General features: G+C 37.5%; 1 protein-coding gene across 3 annotated transcripts in view; it reads left to right on the top strand.

The window, feature by feature from the left end:
* The window catches only part of NSMCE2 (NSE2 SUMO ligase component of SMC5/6 complex), a 287,707-nt gene that overhangs the window by 92,481 nt on the left and 177,828 nt on the right, over nucleotides 1-17,398 (top strand). For all 3 annotated transcript variants that reach the window (XM_017885936.1, XM_017885935.1, XM_017885934.1), the window contains exon 4: nucleotides 4,861-5,014. In XM_017885936.1, coding sequence (XP_017741425.1) covers nucleotides 4,861-5,014 — 154 coding nt within the window. The remainder of the gene's footprint in view (nucleotides 1-4,860; nucleotides 5,015-17,398) is intronic.

Genomic DNA, 17,398 nt, shown 5'->3' with positions numbered 1-17,398 from the left:
TCTTTGTCAGCTCCTCCTCATCCCACAACTATGTTGAAGTCTCTATGCTGAAGTTAGAAGGAAAAGAATAAAAGTTTTTGATCATTTACTATGGGCCAGAGTTAAACACAGGCTTGGTTTAGTTAAGTCTTCACAGCATTGAAGTGGGTGTTCCTGATTCCTAATTAAGAGATGAGAGAATTTCAAGGCCCAGGGGATTGTCTTAAGATCCATACCCAGAGTGGATTCAGATCTGTCTGATCCCAAGCTCCAAGTTTTTTCTCCTCCATCATAACAACTTCTAGCTCCTGTTCCTCTATACAAATAAACAAGTATCTTTAGCACTCTCATTCCCTTGATCTGCTTCTCATCTTGTTCTTCCTTTGCCGTCAAACTTTATACATTGGTTCACACACAACTCCGTTAACCCCTTTCTCATCTCAACACAGTGTAATTTAGCCTTCTTATAATTTACTCATTCACCCACATCATCTGAGCACCCACTGTGCAACAGGCAGTGTGCCAGACACCAGGGACATAACCCCTGTCGGAGAGAAGCTTCATGGAGCCATAATTCCAGCGCTGTGTGCAGAATGCCTTGTAATTAAATCCAGTGGATTTAAGGATTAGCCCTTTTCTTACTTAAGCTCACTTGCATCATTTTCCCCAAAGGACAAGCACTTCTCTAATGGAAATTTTCTCTTTCCTTTCTTCTGTAGCATTCCTCATTGCTGATTTTCTTCTTTAGTTTTTCAGTTTCTTTCTCATCTCTCTTCTTTTTCCCATGCCCTCATTTTAAATGTTTCCAGCTTCATACTAGGTAACTTCACTTCGAAGTCTTGTTTCAGTGATTTCTGCTGCTTTCCTCAAGACAATAGCATTTGACTAGTCCACATTAAATATCTTGGAGGCATCATTACTCCCTTGTCTTCCTCTCACAACAAGAGTTGGTGATTCTGCTTCAAAACAGCGTCCCAGTTGCCAGCCCCTTTGCCATTAGTTAACATATGGCAGCAACTGCCCTCTCCCTCCCTGTCAGTTGTGTGTCCTCCAGGCATTAACGATAGTAATTTTTTTTTTTTTTTAACTCTCATTATCACTTTACTCCTTGAAATCTTGTAGTGTCTTTCTCGCTGCCTGTTGGGTCAGGTCTCAGTTCTATAACCTGGCTTCCAGGGCTGTTGACCCTCTGCTCCTGATCCACTCTTCTGGTCTACTCTCATTTTAGCTACAGTGCTTAGCACATAGAGAGCACTCACTGAATACTGGATGAGTAAGCGGGTGGTACGGAAAAATCTGACGTTTTGTTGTCGAAGGGCAGAATTAAATTTTTATCATGTAAGCATGGTACCTACTATTTACTTCTCATTTTTAAATTATAATGGTATAAACATTAATCCAGTCTATTGTGCTTCTCTGAAATTCATATGTTGAAGTCCTAACCCCTAGTAGGACCTCCGAATTTGACTGTATTTGGAATCAGGTCTTTAAAGAAGTCATTAAGTTGGCCAGGCGCGGTGGCTCATGCCTGTAATCTGAGCACTTGGGAGGCCGAGGCGGGCAGATCACAAGGTCAGGAGATCCAGACCATCCTGGCTAACATGGCGAAACCCCGTCTCTACTAAAAATACAAAAAATTAGCTGGGTGCGGTGGCGGGCGCCTGTAGTCCCAGCTACTTGGGAGGCTGAGGCAGGAGAATGACGTGAACCCGGGAGGTGTAGCTTGCAGTGAGCCGAGATCGTGCCACTGTACTCCAGCCTGGGTGACAGAGCGAGACTCTGCCTCAAAAAAAAAAAAAAAAAAAAGTCATTAAGTTAACATGAGGTCAGCAAGTGGGTCTTAATCCAATATGACTGATGTCCTTAAGAGGAAATTTGGACACAGACCTGTGTAGAGGGAAGCCCATGTGATGCCATAGGACCCAGCCCTGCTGATGCCTTGGACTTCGTGATTCTAGAACTGTGACAAAATACATTTCTGTTGTTTCAGCCACCTAATCTGTGGTACTTTGTTATTGCAGCCCTAGTAAATTAATACACCTAGTATCTTTTAATTCACTGAGATTCTAAGTCCTGTCTTAGAGCCCGACCTGTCTCTTTAATTAAAAAAAAAAAAAAAAAAATTATCCTAGGGAAAGAGGGTCATCTTTATTATCTTTTTCATACTACATGATCAGCCACTCAATTTTTTTCCTCTCATTAATCTATTTCTCTTAGATATTCAAACAAAGCAAGAAACCATTAAAAAATAGTGCCCATTTATTTTATTGATTTAAAGAGATAATGAGTTGAATTTTTTAAAATTTCATTTTGATAGCTAGAGTACAGTAAGTTCTCTTTGCAATGGATGGCCATGCAGACTCAAACTTTCAGAGAAGACATTTACAGCAGTGAATTTATGTGCTTTACAGCAGTTTTCTAAAGGTTCTGGTTATGGGGGAAAACACAGTCAATCACTAAAAATTTAGTTTATTCAGCTTTTGCTAGTCATATTTCAGGTTGTCATGTTGTCAGACCTCAAAATGCCTCTCCCCTCCATCCTCACTGCCCCCACTCCCTACTCAGTCTTTACCTCCTCAGCAATGGTTGTAGTGGAACTGTGGAAATTAAGTAGGTTGTGTTAGAGACTTTGTTGGAAGACAGCATTCAGATTTTACTTATCATCTGCTTAGATCATTCCAAATTACATAATAATTTCAGATTGATTGCATCTTGACAAGGCTCACCCGAATGCCTTCCTATAATGTTACCATTAACATCTTAGGTGGATGTGAGTCCATTTTATTTTATAAATCCAGAAAGAAAGGCTATAATCCTATTCTAAAGAACCAGCAATTTATTTTCTAGGTCTACTCTCAATTCTCGATGCTACAATTTTGAACTTCCTGCATTTTGTTCTATTATGTAGAGGTAGAGGATAGCTAGTCACCATGTATAATAGCTCTTATTCTTGAGATATGAGGCAGTATTAAATTGCCTTTCTATCTTCTCTTTTCCAAATTGAGCTTTATTGGTTCTTTAGCCATACAATACTTCTGTTAAATCCTTAATTACATATAACATTTGTCATTAAAGCCTTTCCATGTTTTCTAAAACTCCCTTTAATGGTGAATCCAGCACTTGGGGGTTGGCAATACAAGAAGACAGTTCCTACACTAAAATATAAATTTTAGACATTTTGGTTTCATGCTTAATTCTCATTTTCTATTTAGTAATCAAAATGCATAGCAATTAAGCAAAAGAAGATTATATGTTTTTTCTCTGTGACAAAAGTTAAAGCAGATATTTGAAGATAATCTTTTGAATTCATATGCATTGATGACTCAGATTCATAGAGATTAGGAATATATGCCACTGACTAGAACCAATATCAAGAATTTTCTGTATCTAACTTGTAGTCTTAGCATCACCTCTGACTAGTTGGATGTGGAAGATAAGTCATTTGACTTCTTTCTAAATCATTTTATTTATTTGTGAAACTGGGGGGAGGGGATCAAGATTAGATTATCTCTAAGCTGTCTTCCAGCCTAGAAATTGTACTGTATACTAATAATAATGGCAGCTAATAAATCGTGGCTTTTAGTGGGTAAGTATATTTGGAGCTAATAAGATTAACTTATTTGAAATACATGTTGAGTACTACCTACTGTGTGCTGGGCACTGGTAATACTGTGATAAATCAGACATCTTTCAAGGAGTTTACACTTTATTAGGGGAAAGAGGCATAAAAATAAGCAATTGAATATTCCTAGAGTGTTCCTGGAGTAGAAGTCTGTCTAACGTGTATGGGGCACAATAGAGAGTCTGGTGAGTTTTGCTTGGCAGCAGGAGCATCGGGAAAGGGCCAGTGACGAAAGGGAGCAATTATGAAGGCCTGATGCAGGGCAGCTGCAGCGAAGTGGTGAGGCAGCAGCTTGACTATAGTGGCTAAAGCTGGAGGATGAGAAAGTGGAAAGAGTGGCTCCTTTTTTCCCCCAAGGAGGTGGAATATGAACGGAAAATAACTGGGGGCAGGAAGCTGGGATTATAAGAGGTTGTTTGTTTTCAGAAAAGGGGTGTGAAGGGCCTGTGTAAAGGTTCTTGAGAAAAGAGTGCGTAGAGAGGAAAGTTTGTTGTAAAGGAGATGAAGAAGATGTAATTAAGAACAGGGTTGAGAATGGATAGAGAGATAGATAAATGGATAGATATGTGATAACACACACAGAGCAGAATGTTAATTGTGGCACCTAGGAAGTAGATGAATGAGTGTTCACAATATTCTTCCGTCAAACTTTCTGCGTATTTGAAAGTTTATAATATTGGGAAATGATTTTATAATACTGGGAATGGAGGAGAACATGGGTTGAGAATTTAGCCTTGAACAGAATCAGGGAGCACTTATTCCTTGGCATAGCAGGACGTTATGGAAGGTCAAGGCTAAAACCCCAGCCACTTTTGTAAAGTAGAAGTGACTCTCACCTGCTAGGGAGGGCCGAAAAAAAAAAAAAAAGATTGTTGAGCATGAAGGATGGAATAACCACTGGTGAGTGCGAGAGAGGACTGACCAGACTTGGGTAGTGATGCTCAGGTCTGATGAAGTTGCCATATTTGTGATTGTCACTGGTAGTTATCAGAAGACAACAAGTTAGTAGGATCATTGAAGGGCCACTGGCTTATGGAAGCCAAAATAGAATGAGTAGTTGGCATGAATGAGTCCCTTCAATATTTGCCAGCAGTCTGTCCTAGAACATGTCCCAACCTCTCTGGTGCTTTGTTCAAGAGATTGTTTTCAACCTTACTATCTTTTGCTTTGAATTATCTGAGATAAAAACAATGTTGCAAAACTTTGTTAACACTATTATTGTTAACATTTAACTCAGGTCATTTTGTTGTCTCCCTTAGGTAAAAGAAGAACGTCCAGAAAAAATACCAGATTTAAAATTATTGGTGGAGAAGAAATTTTTGGCTTTACAGAACAAGAATTCTGATGCAGACTTTCAAAATAATGAAAAATTTGTACAGTTTAAACAACAGCTGAAAGAACTAAAGAAGCAATGTAAGTCAACATGCTTTGCTTTGGTTCGGCTTTTTGAAATTAGGGAACTGACTTGATGAACAGCCCAGTTAACTGATTTTATAAAGTTTGCTTATCTGCTTGGCTTGATCCTCTTTCTAAGTTGCTTTCTACTGTTGTAATTCTGTATTTTGTCTAATTTTTGGTTCAAATCAGCCTGCCCATTTCTGAAAGCCAACAGTTTCCACAAAGTGCTCAGAAAATTTCCCAGCAGCTAGTTATGTGTATTGTCCCATTGCTGGGGAGGGGAATTGGGAAAACAAAATAAAACTGAAAACTATTTTATTTAAATACCAATGGTATTGTTCAAGTTAAACTGCTGTGCCATGCTTTAAAATAACCATACTTTGATTCTGGTTTTGCCGCTTTGGAGTAATATTAGCTATGTTTTCTCAGAAGACCACGTTATCTTCTCAATTATAGACCAAAATCTCTCTGATCCGTTTTAGCATTGTGGTAGTATAAAATTCCGTGTGGTTTTTAAATCTGTTGCCTTCCTTATAAACTATTACATTCAGATTTTTTAGTGGACATAATTTTGACTTAAGAATTAGAGCAGGCAATATAATTTTTTATACCAAAAAAAATTTTTAGACAGTATTTACCAGAAATAATATATCTTTTCTGCACAGTGAAGTACATATGCCCTTTCTTTTCCCATTCTTCCATGTGGTCCACATACCAATTTTATATACATCGATTTTTTCACATTAGCATCTATTTAGTCCTATAGTCTTTGCTTCTTTTAGGATTGAGAAGCTTGTATTTCTTAAAGAAGTGAAGAGTGAAGCAAATTACCTTTTCTAACTTCAGTCTCCCAACACCTTCATTTACACACACATGGAGCAGGAATATTGTATGATATGAGACATAAATTTACCTCATGTCCTTATATGTACTTAATGTAGGGATTCGTATTTTGAAATAGGCTTTCTTTTAAATATAAGCATTTTCTTTAAATTGATGCTGAGATCTCAAAAAATGACTGAGGAAGCTGCTTCACTTTTGTCTATTTTACAAATAACTAAAGTTTCACAATTTGGAATGTTTTGCAATCATGATGAGACTTTTGTTTTTACTGTAGATTTAACCAGTAAGCATTTTCCCCATATTTTAAGTTTATTTTTTGTTCTTTTTTGAACAGCACAGCTCCCAACATTCTTCTAATGTATTTTTCACTCTTCCCTCAAATGATTAATAATTCCCCAAAGAGATAATAATTTGCCAGTGGCTTTCTGATCTTAAAGATGCTTATGAATTAATTGTACAGCCATGAGAATTAGACATTATTCCCCTTAAATATACACGGGCCATATAGTCTTTATCCTTTATCCATGATACTTATTATTCAGTGGTGTGTGTGTGTGTGTGTGTGTGTGTGTGTGTGTGTAGTATCTGGCACATGGACCTGTGATTACCAGCCTGAGGCTAACAAATCCCCTCAGTTGGGATGTAGAGATTAAACAAAGCTTTTAAAAGCTCACATTATATGACCTCAAGGTTGTTTACTGGTTGTCTGGTGGTAATTAGAAACTCTGATTGGCAGCTTTCGATTTCTTGGTTAAAAACCTAAATAAAGTGATTGTTTTAGGCATTTTTTCAAAGGTGTTCTCAGTGAAAAGACCGGGAACTATTCTATTTGGTGCTTAGTGAAAATATTTTGAACTAATGTATGTACCAGTTATTAACATTTCTTTATTAAATGCAAAAGTTTTTTTGTCAAATAAATAGCAATTTTTCAATCTTGAAAAAAAAAGATGCTAATGAATTTCAGTTTTGGTGTTGGTCTAAGTAGCCAAATGTATTTTATTTGACTATTTGGAACCAGTACTCATAAATTGTGGCCGACTTAGCATCCAATCACAATTCCTGATTTTTAAGTAATTTTATAATACAGGTTGAAGGACAAATATTCAAAAATATAAATTGTTTCTTCTTTTGTTATTGTTTACAAAGTTATTATTCCACAAGGTAAAGGATGGAGACTTTTAGAATCATATACTCATGGAGAAACACTTTCTAATTAAGAACAACAAAATGGCCCAGGCGCGGTGGCTCAAGCCTGTATCCCCAGCACTTTGGAATGGCCGAGACGGGCGGATCACGAGGTCAGGAGATCGGACCATCTCTGGCGAACACAGGTGAAACCCCCGTCTCCTACTAAAAAATACAAAAAAACTAGCGCGGGCGAGGTGGCGGGGGCGCCTGTAATCCCAGCCACTTGGGAGGCTGAGGCAGGAGAATGGCGTGGAACCTGGGAGGCGGAGCTTGCAGTGAGGCCTGAGGATCCAAGCCACTGCACTCCAGCCTGGCGACAGAGCGAGACCCTCTCAAAAAAAAAAAAAAAAAAAAAAAAAACATAAATGTTGAAATCGTGGCTATTGTTTCTTAAATCTCTCTTAAAATGAGGTTGGAAAAAGAAAGAAAAATGTTTCCTCAGGCCACCAGTAAACGTTATTTGGATTAAACAGTCAAAACCTCAAATGTATATTTATATTGAAAAGAAATACTTCCTTATATAAGGTTTCCCTGTATATTGTACACTGGAATTAAAATAAATTTCCCCTAAAATACCTAAAATAAAAATTTCCCCTAGAATTTATTTAAAAAGTTTTTAAAATTTCAAATGACAGAACAAACAAATATTAATACCTTTAAAAATTTTCTATAAGATCCTGTATGCCTTACTTGCAAATGTATTTTAGTGCGGGTATTATTAGCACTATTAATTAAACTTGTACCATGTCTAGTGGATTTTCTTTCTTTAGATTTAACACTGCTGTGAGGGTTCTAATTAGGATCAGGCCCCCACAATATTTGTGTAGCCAGGTCAAAGGTACACTATGATATGTAAATGAGCTAATGAATCGTTTTGAGATATGTTCTGGTGGCAAGGAATTGCAATAATAATTTTTTTTTTTTTTTTTTAAGATTAGAAAATAGAGGCTAAGGAGAGAGACTTGCTTCTAGATGCCTGTTTTGACAGAGTAAAAGCTGAAGTACTTTTATGGTCTACATAGATCCAAAGAGTTCTTTTATGAAAATATCCACCATGTCTTCACTAACTTTATTATGTAAGAACATAAATGCATGGGATTGCATTTGACCAAATCAGGATCTAATCAGAGAAATGCCAGGAATCTTTTAGGTGGGAAGAGGCCAAGATAGAGCTTGCAATGAAGTTGTCTCCCGGGTGGTTTTGTCTCGTGGGCAGGCCTAGGTACACTCTGCTGGCAATGCACGAGCTATAAGTTGATCTATCTGTGGCTCAGCAGCTGGTTCTCAAAGTTTTTGGTCTTATGCTCCCTTTACATTCTTAATTTTTTTTTTTTTTTTTTTTTTGAGACAGAGTCTCACTTTGTTACCCATGCTGAAGTACAGTGGTGCAGTCCTGGCTCACTTCAACATCCTCCTCCCGGGTTCCCAAGTAGCTGGGATTATACGTGCACACCACCACACCCAGATAATTTTTGTATTTTTAGTAGAGACAGGGTTTTGCCATGTTGGCCAGGCCGGTCTTGAACTCCTGACCTCAGGTGATCCACCTGCCTCAGCCTCCCAAAGTGTTGGGATTACAGGCATGAGCCACCACGCCTGGTCACATTCCTAAAATTTACTGAGAGCCCCCAGAGAGCTTTTGTTTATTGTTTATATCAACTGACATTTATCATGTTAGAAATCAAAACTGAAGAATTTAAAAAATATTAACATATTAAAAATAAGCATGTGGCATGTTAATATAAACAGTATTTGATATGGGATACCACTTTACATTTTACAAACATAGAGGAAAAATTATTGAGAAGAGTGGCATTCTTTTACATTTTGCCAGTCTCTTCAATTTTTGGCTTATTTAATAGAAGGTAGCTAGATCCTCATATTTGCATCTACATTTGGTCTATTTTGTTGATGTATACAAAGAAAATTTTGTCTCACACATTGGTAACTGAACTTGCTGAAAAGATCTTGCAGACCACCAGAAGTTCTCACTTTGACAACTCTAGATCTAGGCCAGGGGTCAGTAAACTCTGGGCCATGGACCAAATTCAGCCTGCCTCCTGATTTTCTGTGGCCTGCAAGCTAGCAATGGTTTTTGTATTTTTTAATTGTTGGAGAAAACAATCAAAAGAGGAGTAATATTTGGTGACTTGTGAAAATTATACGAAAATTCTATTTCAGTGTTCATAAACAGTTTCATGGCAACATAGTCATACTCACCTGTTAATGTGTTTTCTGTGGGTACTGTCACACTGTCATGGCAGGGTTGAGTGGGTGTGTCACAGATCATCTGGTTAGCAGAGCTTATCATATTTATTATCTGGCTTTTTACAGTAAATGTTTACTGACCCTTGATCTAAATTATATTCAGAAATAACGGCAGTTTTTATTTTTTTAATTTTAGGTTTTTTCCCTAAATACCATCCATTTGTCTCAGGTACATTCAGAACACTGAGGATTCACTGTGTATGAATTACTATAGTTGAGGCTCTGAAATAAAAAGTGAAAAGCAGGACTCTGTACATGCAGAAGACAGTGTATACACACGTGATATAATATGAGAACCATTAACAACAACTATCAAGTCAAAAGCAAAGAAAACATCAGAAACAAATGTTATACTATGTGGGACCTAAGTGAGGAGAGTGAAAACAGGAATGCCATGCCAGTCAACTGGTACGGGGCTTTCTGGAGCAGGAGGTTCAGAAAGATTTTGAGACTGGGTTCAGCTCCAGTAGGAAAGAATGTGCTAAAAGGTAACAGTGGGAAAGGAGAGGGTAGTACAGATGTCTAGTATTTACCATCCTCAGAATACAAACCTAACAGATATACTACACTCCTTTAAAGATACTATTACTCTAAAGATAATATATTTCAGTTACACACAATTATTTTCCTAATAGTTATGTCTTATAGATATTACTGGCATTAGATATAACATCTTTGAACAAATAATTTTATCCTTTAGATACCCAGTGTCCTGTATGTTAGAAATAATTACGTCTGCCTCAGCTTACGTCTCAGGGTCATCACCAAGATTAAATGAGATACTGACTCTGCTAGCTCTAAAAGCTTTAGATTTAAGTTATTGAGGAAGAGCTAGTACAGCATAATGGAAAGAATGGCTTAGCAGCCAGAAGACTTGGATTTGAGTCACTTAATAGTAGCCTACTCTCCCTTCAGATACCACCTGTCTTAGATACTTCCAATTCTTGGGAGTCACAAAATCAAGATTGAAGATAACTTCTGTACTTCTACACAAGATGACTAGGATAGTGATGGTAGTGATAGCTGAGTTAGGGAACAATTTCACAGAGAAGAATTTCCTAAACAGTAATTATATTCTCAGTAACTCAAGTTGTGAAATCAAACAATATGATTTGGTTTAAGGCAGACATAACCAGACTTTCTTGGATGAAATAATTTTAATTTAGCTTGACAATATGGATAATTTTCTCTTCTCCTTGCCTTAAACTGCCTTCACTATTACAGCTCATGGTTTCTTGCAATTTTAACATCAGGAGAACTTAATTAGAATGTGTGAATTCCTCTGTGTAGACACTTTTTCAAGTCATCAAGCAATCTTTCTGGCGTCTTTTATTCATTTACCTGTTACGCGACTATCAGGCCCTGTAGATTTTAGCGTACATCAGCAAAGGCAGAAATTGAGGGCAGTTGACAAAGCCCTTATGTTTTGAAAGTTTCTAAGATTGAGATTTAGAAACTCAAAACATAAGGGGTTTGCTTTATGTTCAAAATAGAATTGAATGTAAATCTGAAATTTTAGTATTAATTTAATATGCAATATAATTTTGTTAGTACATTTAAATGCTAATCTTAAAGGAGAACATATCGTATTACCTTTTAATGAAAAAATGCTTATCTGAAAAGGTTCACCACAAATTTAGACAGTATATTTAGGTCACTGTTAGATATAGAGTATATGGTATGGAGACAATTGCATCTATGAGTGAAGTTTATACATCATTTTGAGTGACAATGATATTTGTATTGGACATTTAGAGACATAGGAATTGACACTGTAATCTAGCAATTAATATGGATTCATTTTAAGCACACCCAATCTAGATCTCAAAACTGATAAAAGGAGGGAGTGGACATTCACTTTACAAAAGGATTCTCTCAAGGATAGTATTAAGTGTTCTCAGCAACATTAGAAACCTTCACTTGACTGTTTTTAGTTGGTGGCTTTTCCATCTCCTTCAGCGTCTACTCAAAACCGCAGTGTAGTTGCACAAGGGTAGGGGTTTTTATGTTTTGCTTACTGATGTACTCCTTGAACTCCAGCATGAGGCCTAGGCACAGTGTAGTATTACCATAGCACAGGTCCTTGATGGTCACAACAATCTTTCGGAAAACCGTCATGTGCTTGAGAGCTTCTGTGCTACTGAAAGAGGACACCTGTCACCCTTGCCAGCTTATTATTGCTGTGAGTGGGTGTGGACCCACTGTTGCCAGATCTTCAGGTTGTTTTAGAAAACTCAGAAATCTAAGTTACTAGATTTTTCTGTTTTTCAGTTACTAGATTTTTAAAACACTGTTCAGACAAAACTGTTAGTTTGTAACCTTCGGCTTTACCTTCTCATAATGTAATTTTTTTAGTGCCTTATTAGACACTTTAATGAGAGACAGCAGCCATTTAATTTACTGTTAGTTTGTGATATCTTCAGAAGAGTAGATGGTTTTGCTTTCAGGATACTGCAAACTAAGGCCAAAATGTGCAGTTTGCTTCATTTGGGAATATATATTGTAGAAACCTGTTGGGTTCTATTGAAAAAGCAAATGGGGGTTTTGTGATAGGGGGCCAGGTGTGGGACCCCCCTCATCCAGATGCAGGTGAACAGTGTGGTTCTAGAGAAGAACAGTGATTGGAAAGGTATGTGTGAGTTTTGAAACTTGGAAGAAGACAGATGAGAAGTAAATAAAGGTAGTGCCAGAGGGAAAATATTTGACTTTGCCTAGAAATACATTGAGTGCATTTAAACTGGGCAAGGTATTGACCAACTTGCCTTCATCCTGATACTATTCAACTTAGAAATTTCTTACTTTGTCATAAGGTGTAACTGTTGTTAGAAATAGATAATCAGTGTTGCGAAGAAAAGTCAGCACAGAGACAAAGGACCTCTTAGCAAGGCAGTCTTTACTTTCTGCAGAAAGGGTGCTTCACACAGATGGAACAATGGTGAGAGCACACCTGAACAAAGGAAAGGCAGACATATTTATCCCTTATGCCTTTGGGTCATCCTTACTGCTCTATCCTGCATCCATTGACTGGAGCTGAACCTCACAATCTTAAACTGATAACCAATTTGCTAATAGCCTAAAACTTTCCTAAATAGGTAAGTGCAAGGAAGAACAAAGAAGGAGAGGAAGTTGCTTATGAAAGGTTTAAGGCTAAGACTTGCCTGGGCCTGTCCAGACATGCCTGAGTAAGCCAAAGCAACTAACTGGGCTAAAGTGTAAGAACTGATAGTTGATAGGAGGCTTTAGAGTAAGGAGCTATTATTCCTAGTGTCTATTATTTTATTTTTAAACCAAGACGAGCTTTGAAGAGGAACTTTTCTACTTTCTACAACTGTCTATCCAAATTCACAAATGATGTGAATTGCTGGCCTGCAATGAACCAAAGTCCAAGACCCTTTAAGACAGGAATAATTTCTTATGAATCCCTATGTTCTTTTTGTTTCTCACATAGTAGGAGCTCAGTTAATATTTATAGAACAGATTTATTCAACTGATCAGATAAGCTGCCTAGAAAAAGAGGGTCAGAACCTAGTTAAGGCAGTCTGATGATAAAAATCCTTTTCCTTTCAATACATCATCAATAAGGAAGAGAATAGAGAACAAAAATTAGCGTTTATAGGGTTGAGATCTAAAATCAGCACAAAAGGTTAAAAATTTATATTGTCTTTGAAAATTCCCTGAAATGCTCAACAAAAGTAAATACATAATTTTGTGTATATAACCACTTACAATGATATCTTGGCACAAACGTATAGTATATACAGCAATACACATTTTTTAATATCACAGAATATGGCTTAAGTCTTTTAAGTGTGACTGCTTAGAACATTCAAACAAATTGATGAAGTTTGCTGGCTCTTCTATGGTTTTACCGTCTCTGTACCTCTCAGCAGGTCTTCATTTTTTCCTTGAAGATGTGGATGAAGCCATTGCTATTCACTTGCTGAATGACTTAATTGTTGGGAAATGCTAAAAATCTTAAATGTCACAACCAAGGTGGACTTTTTCAGGCTGGATTGCATCCTAAGAGCTTATGTTCATTGAGTGAAATTTCTGCCCTATACACATTTTTTATTCTTTGAGTGTTTGCCTCTCTCCTCTTTCCTCCTCTCTTGGTCAGCGTCTGTCTGTCTTTTCTGTGTGTCTCTTTCCTCCCTGCTGCTTTATTTGTGTCTCCCACTCCATACGTTTTCTCTTTTCCATAAATCTTGACTTACATCATTGCAGCTGAAGAGCGTCATCCCCATCTTAATGATGAAGCAGCCTCAGAGAGGGATAGTGACATGCCCAAGGCCAACAAAGCTAGTGAACAGTAGAACCAGAAGACAGAGGATACCAGGGATGAAGAGAGAACATTGGAGAGAAGTGTAGCTACTCTCCCTCTTTTCTTTTGTAAAGCTGTTACTTTTTAGGAGTGTTTACATTTTAAAGCAGATTTGGGGGACCAAATAAATAAGTTAAGAAAAAGAGTAATTCAAATTAAAGGATTGATTCCATAGTGGTAGAGTTTAATCAGGTCATTAAGCTGTCCAGGAGTTATTATGTAGTGAGAAATTAACTTTTCTACATGTCCTTTATATTGTACAATAAAAGCACTCATCTACTCTGCATTCATCTTAGGTTTGCCCTATTCCTATTTGCTGATAGTTACAATACAGGTCATAGGCATGCTTTGTATAATGCCTGGTACCTAAAGTACTCAGTGAGTGCTGGTTGAATTAATGAATAATAGCCGACATTGTTTGAGTGCTTACCTATGCTCAGGCTATGGTACTTGCAGACTTTATGTGCATTATTATTATTATTATTTTTCGAGATGGAGTTTTGCTCTTGTTGCCCAGGCCGGAGTGCAATGGCACGATCTTGGCTCACTGCAACCTTTGCCTCCCAGGTTAAGTGATTCTCCTTCCTCAGCCTCCTGAGTAGCTGGGATTTACAGGCACCCACCACCCCACCTTGCTAATTTTTTGTATTTTTAGTAGAGACAGGGTTTCACCATGTTGGCCAGGCTGGTCTTGAACTCCTGACCTCAAGTGATCTGCCTGCCTCAGCCTCCCAAAGTGCTGGGATTACAGGCGTGAGCCACCACGCCCAGCCTGTTTATGTGCATTATTATTTCTTTCTCTCAGCTCTATTGGATGAGTGTATCCATTTTATAGATTAGAAAATAAGCAAAGAGATGTAATATAACTTGCCTAAAACCCTGATGCTGAAATTCATACCCAGGTTTAGGTGACACCAAAGCCCATGTCATGTTCTTTCCCCCATACCATACCAATTCTTTTTTTTTTTTTTTTTAGATGGAATCTCCCTCTGTCGCCCAGGCTGGAGTCCAGTGGCACGATCTCAGTTCACTGCAATCTTTGCCTCTCAGGTTCACACCATCTTCCTGCCTCAGCCTCCCAAATAACTGGGACTACAGGCGCCCGCCATGATGCCTGGCTAATTTTTTTGCATTTTTGGTAGAGACAAGGTTTCACCGTGTTAGCCAGGATGGCCTCGGTCTCCTGACCTCATGATCCGCCCGCCTCGGTCTCCCAAAGTGCTGGGATTACAGGCGTGAACCGCTGTGCCCGGCCACCACACCAATTCTCGAAAACACTTTTGTGTGTTTTTTTCTTTCTCTCAATTCAAGCATATCATTCATTTATGGAAAAATCTTACTTTTAATAGGACTCTTGAAGAGTGAATCATCTGTTTAGATCTTCCAGATCATAGAACTGCCTTGATGTACTTAGATGACACTGGAGGAATCTGCTTCATCTAGCTGAGCGAGAGTCTTTTTTGGTCACTTGCATTTAGAGATTAGGGAGTAGGAATGATACCAGACATTATATAGCAGTTCTTCTTTTCCAGATCCCCATGGTTTTGGCAATTCATTTAGAATATAGTGCCTAAGAATGATGTTTCTGGTGGAATAGTTGGTGTGTTATGGCAGAGAGGAGGAGGATATTTACGGCATCCCAAGTTTAGAACAAATTCCATGAAATTTATTTCAAACATAACAACAGTAATCTCTTGCACATACATCATCTCGCATAATCTTTACAACATCCACATGCAGGAAAGGAATGCATGAAAAGTACAAGTTCTGTTTTTAGCAGACTGAACACCATATAATAAGAGTCTTGGAGGTGACATATTTACCCAGTGTCTCACAGTTAAGAGGCCACAAGGATAGCAAATATGTTCACGAGGAAAGGGGAAGTTTTAAAATGACGGATAGCTATAATTAAAGTTAGTAAAGAAAGGTTCAGTTATCAAGGGACAAATGAGTCAGCAGCAAGTTTAGACACAAGCTGTGAACTCTGGGTGTTTCTCTCATTGTGACTATTTTAAGAGCGTATGATGCCATCCACACTCAGAAAGTAGCCTGAATCTAGATTAGGAAGACCAAGTCTTAAGTGTCCCAGAGATGACGTTACATTATACCTAAGAAAATAATTATCTTGTCAAGTTATAATTCCTGAAGTTAGAATGATTTAAGTGTTGTATTTGTTGGATAGACTGGAAGTTTCAGACAAAGTTACTAAGCTTTTCTGTCTACTTCTACTTCATTTTAAAAGACTTTTTTTTTTTTTCTTTTGGAAAGAAAGTTTAAGTAGAATTTTGGCAGCTTAGTGTGTGGTGTGTTATTGTGTGTACAGCAAGTAGACATGGTTTACTCATTAACCATTCTGAAATTTTGAAGTCAAATGAATTGTTTCAAGTTAATATTATAATTTGTCTTTATAAAGCAGCTATAATTGAATATTATATGTATATTGTAGCAACTATATAGGGAAAAAACTGCATATAGAAATTCAGAGCTACTTGTATAGAAATGCATTGTTGGTGAACAACATTTGAAATCGAGCAGTGATATAATTTTACACATTCAAGTAATACTAATGACTTGCTACGTTTCATTTCAATTTAAGATTTTAGGAGCATTAATGTAGTATCACAAAAAGGGCACAATAATGGAAATCGAAAGACCTAACTTAGACATTAATGAATGGATTCTGCCCACTCTGGCAGTTCAGTTTCTGTCTCTGGATCTCATATCCTCACATAGGGGAAAGGCTTCATCTCTAAGGCTGCCTTGCAGATGGTGATAGATGATGATGACACGCTCTACTGCTAACATGTGCTGCCTCTTCAGTATCATTCTAATATGTTTTCTTTGGAATTCCATATCTTAAGGACATGTTCTGAAATAATGAAGCAAAATTTACTTACAAAGATATCCTTTATGATATTATTTGTAATTAATATATTCCTAACACTGTAACATAATAGTTGAGGGCTAGTTATGTAAAATATGCAACATCAATTCAGTGAAATATTTTGCAGTCATTAAAAATGATGTGAGGAGTTTTAAAAACATCAGGAAATAAATGCTTATGCTATTAAGCGTTAACAGGGGCCAGGCACAGTGGCTCACGCCTGTAATCCCAACACTTTGGGAGGCCGAGGCAGGTGGATCACCTGCCTGTGATCAGGTTGGGAGTTCGAGACCAGCCTGTCCAACATGGAGAAACCCCATCTCTACTAAAAATACAAAATTAGCTGTACGTAGTGGCACATGCCTGTAATCACAGCTACTCAGGAGGCTGAGGCAGGAGAATTGCTTGAACCTGGGAGGCAGAAGTTGCAGTGGGCCGCAATCACGCCATGGCACTCCAGCCTAGGCAACGAGTGAAACTCCATCTCAAAAAAAAAAAGAAAAGAGTTAACAGGATACAAAAATTGAGTATTCAGTATGATTACAACTAGGTTAAATACACATTTATGTAAAGTAGACTTCATCAAAATTAAAACCTTCAACTTATCACAACAGATATTAAGGTAATGAATAGACAAGCTACAACATAGGACAAAATATTCACAAAACATGTGTCTTACAAACAATGTAGTGTATCCAGACTGTATAAAGAACTGGAACTAATAATGAGACAACACCCTTCTGTTTAAAAATTAGCAAAGGTTTGAACAGACTTCACAAAAGAAGATAAACAAGTGGCTAATAAACATATGAAAATTATTTTTAAAGCCACATTCATAGAATAAACACTGCTGGTGTAGCATTATGCTTTTTTTTTTTTTTTTTTTTTTTTTTTT

Source organism: Rhinopithecus bieti, unplaced genomic scaffold (genome assembly GCF_001698545.2).
Source record: "Rhinopithecus bieti isolate Rb0 unplaced genomic scaffold, ASM169854v2 scaffold_15136, whole genome shotgun sequence".
Taxonomy (NCBI): Eukaryota; Metazoa; Chordata; class Mammalia; order Primates; family Cercopithecidae; genus Rhinopithecus; species Rhinopithecus bieti.
This window is presented reverse-complemented; position numbering and strand designations above follow the sequence as displayed.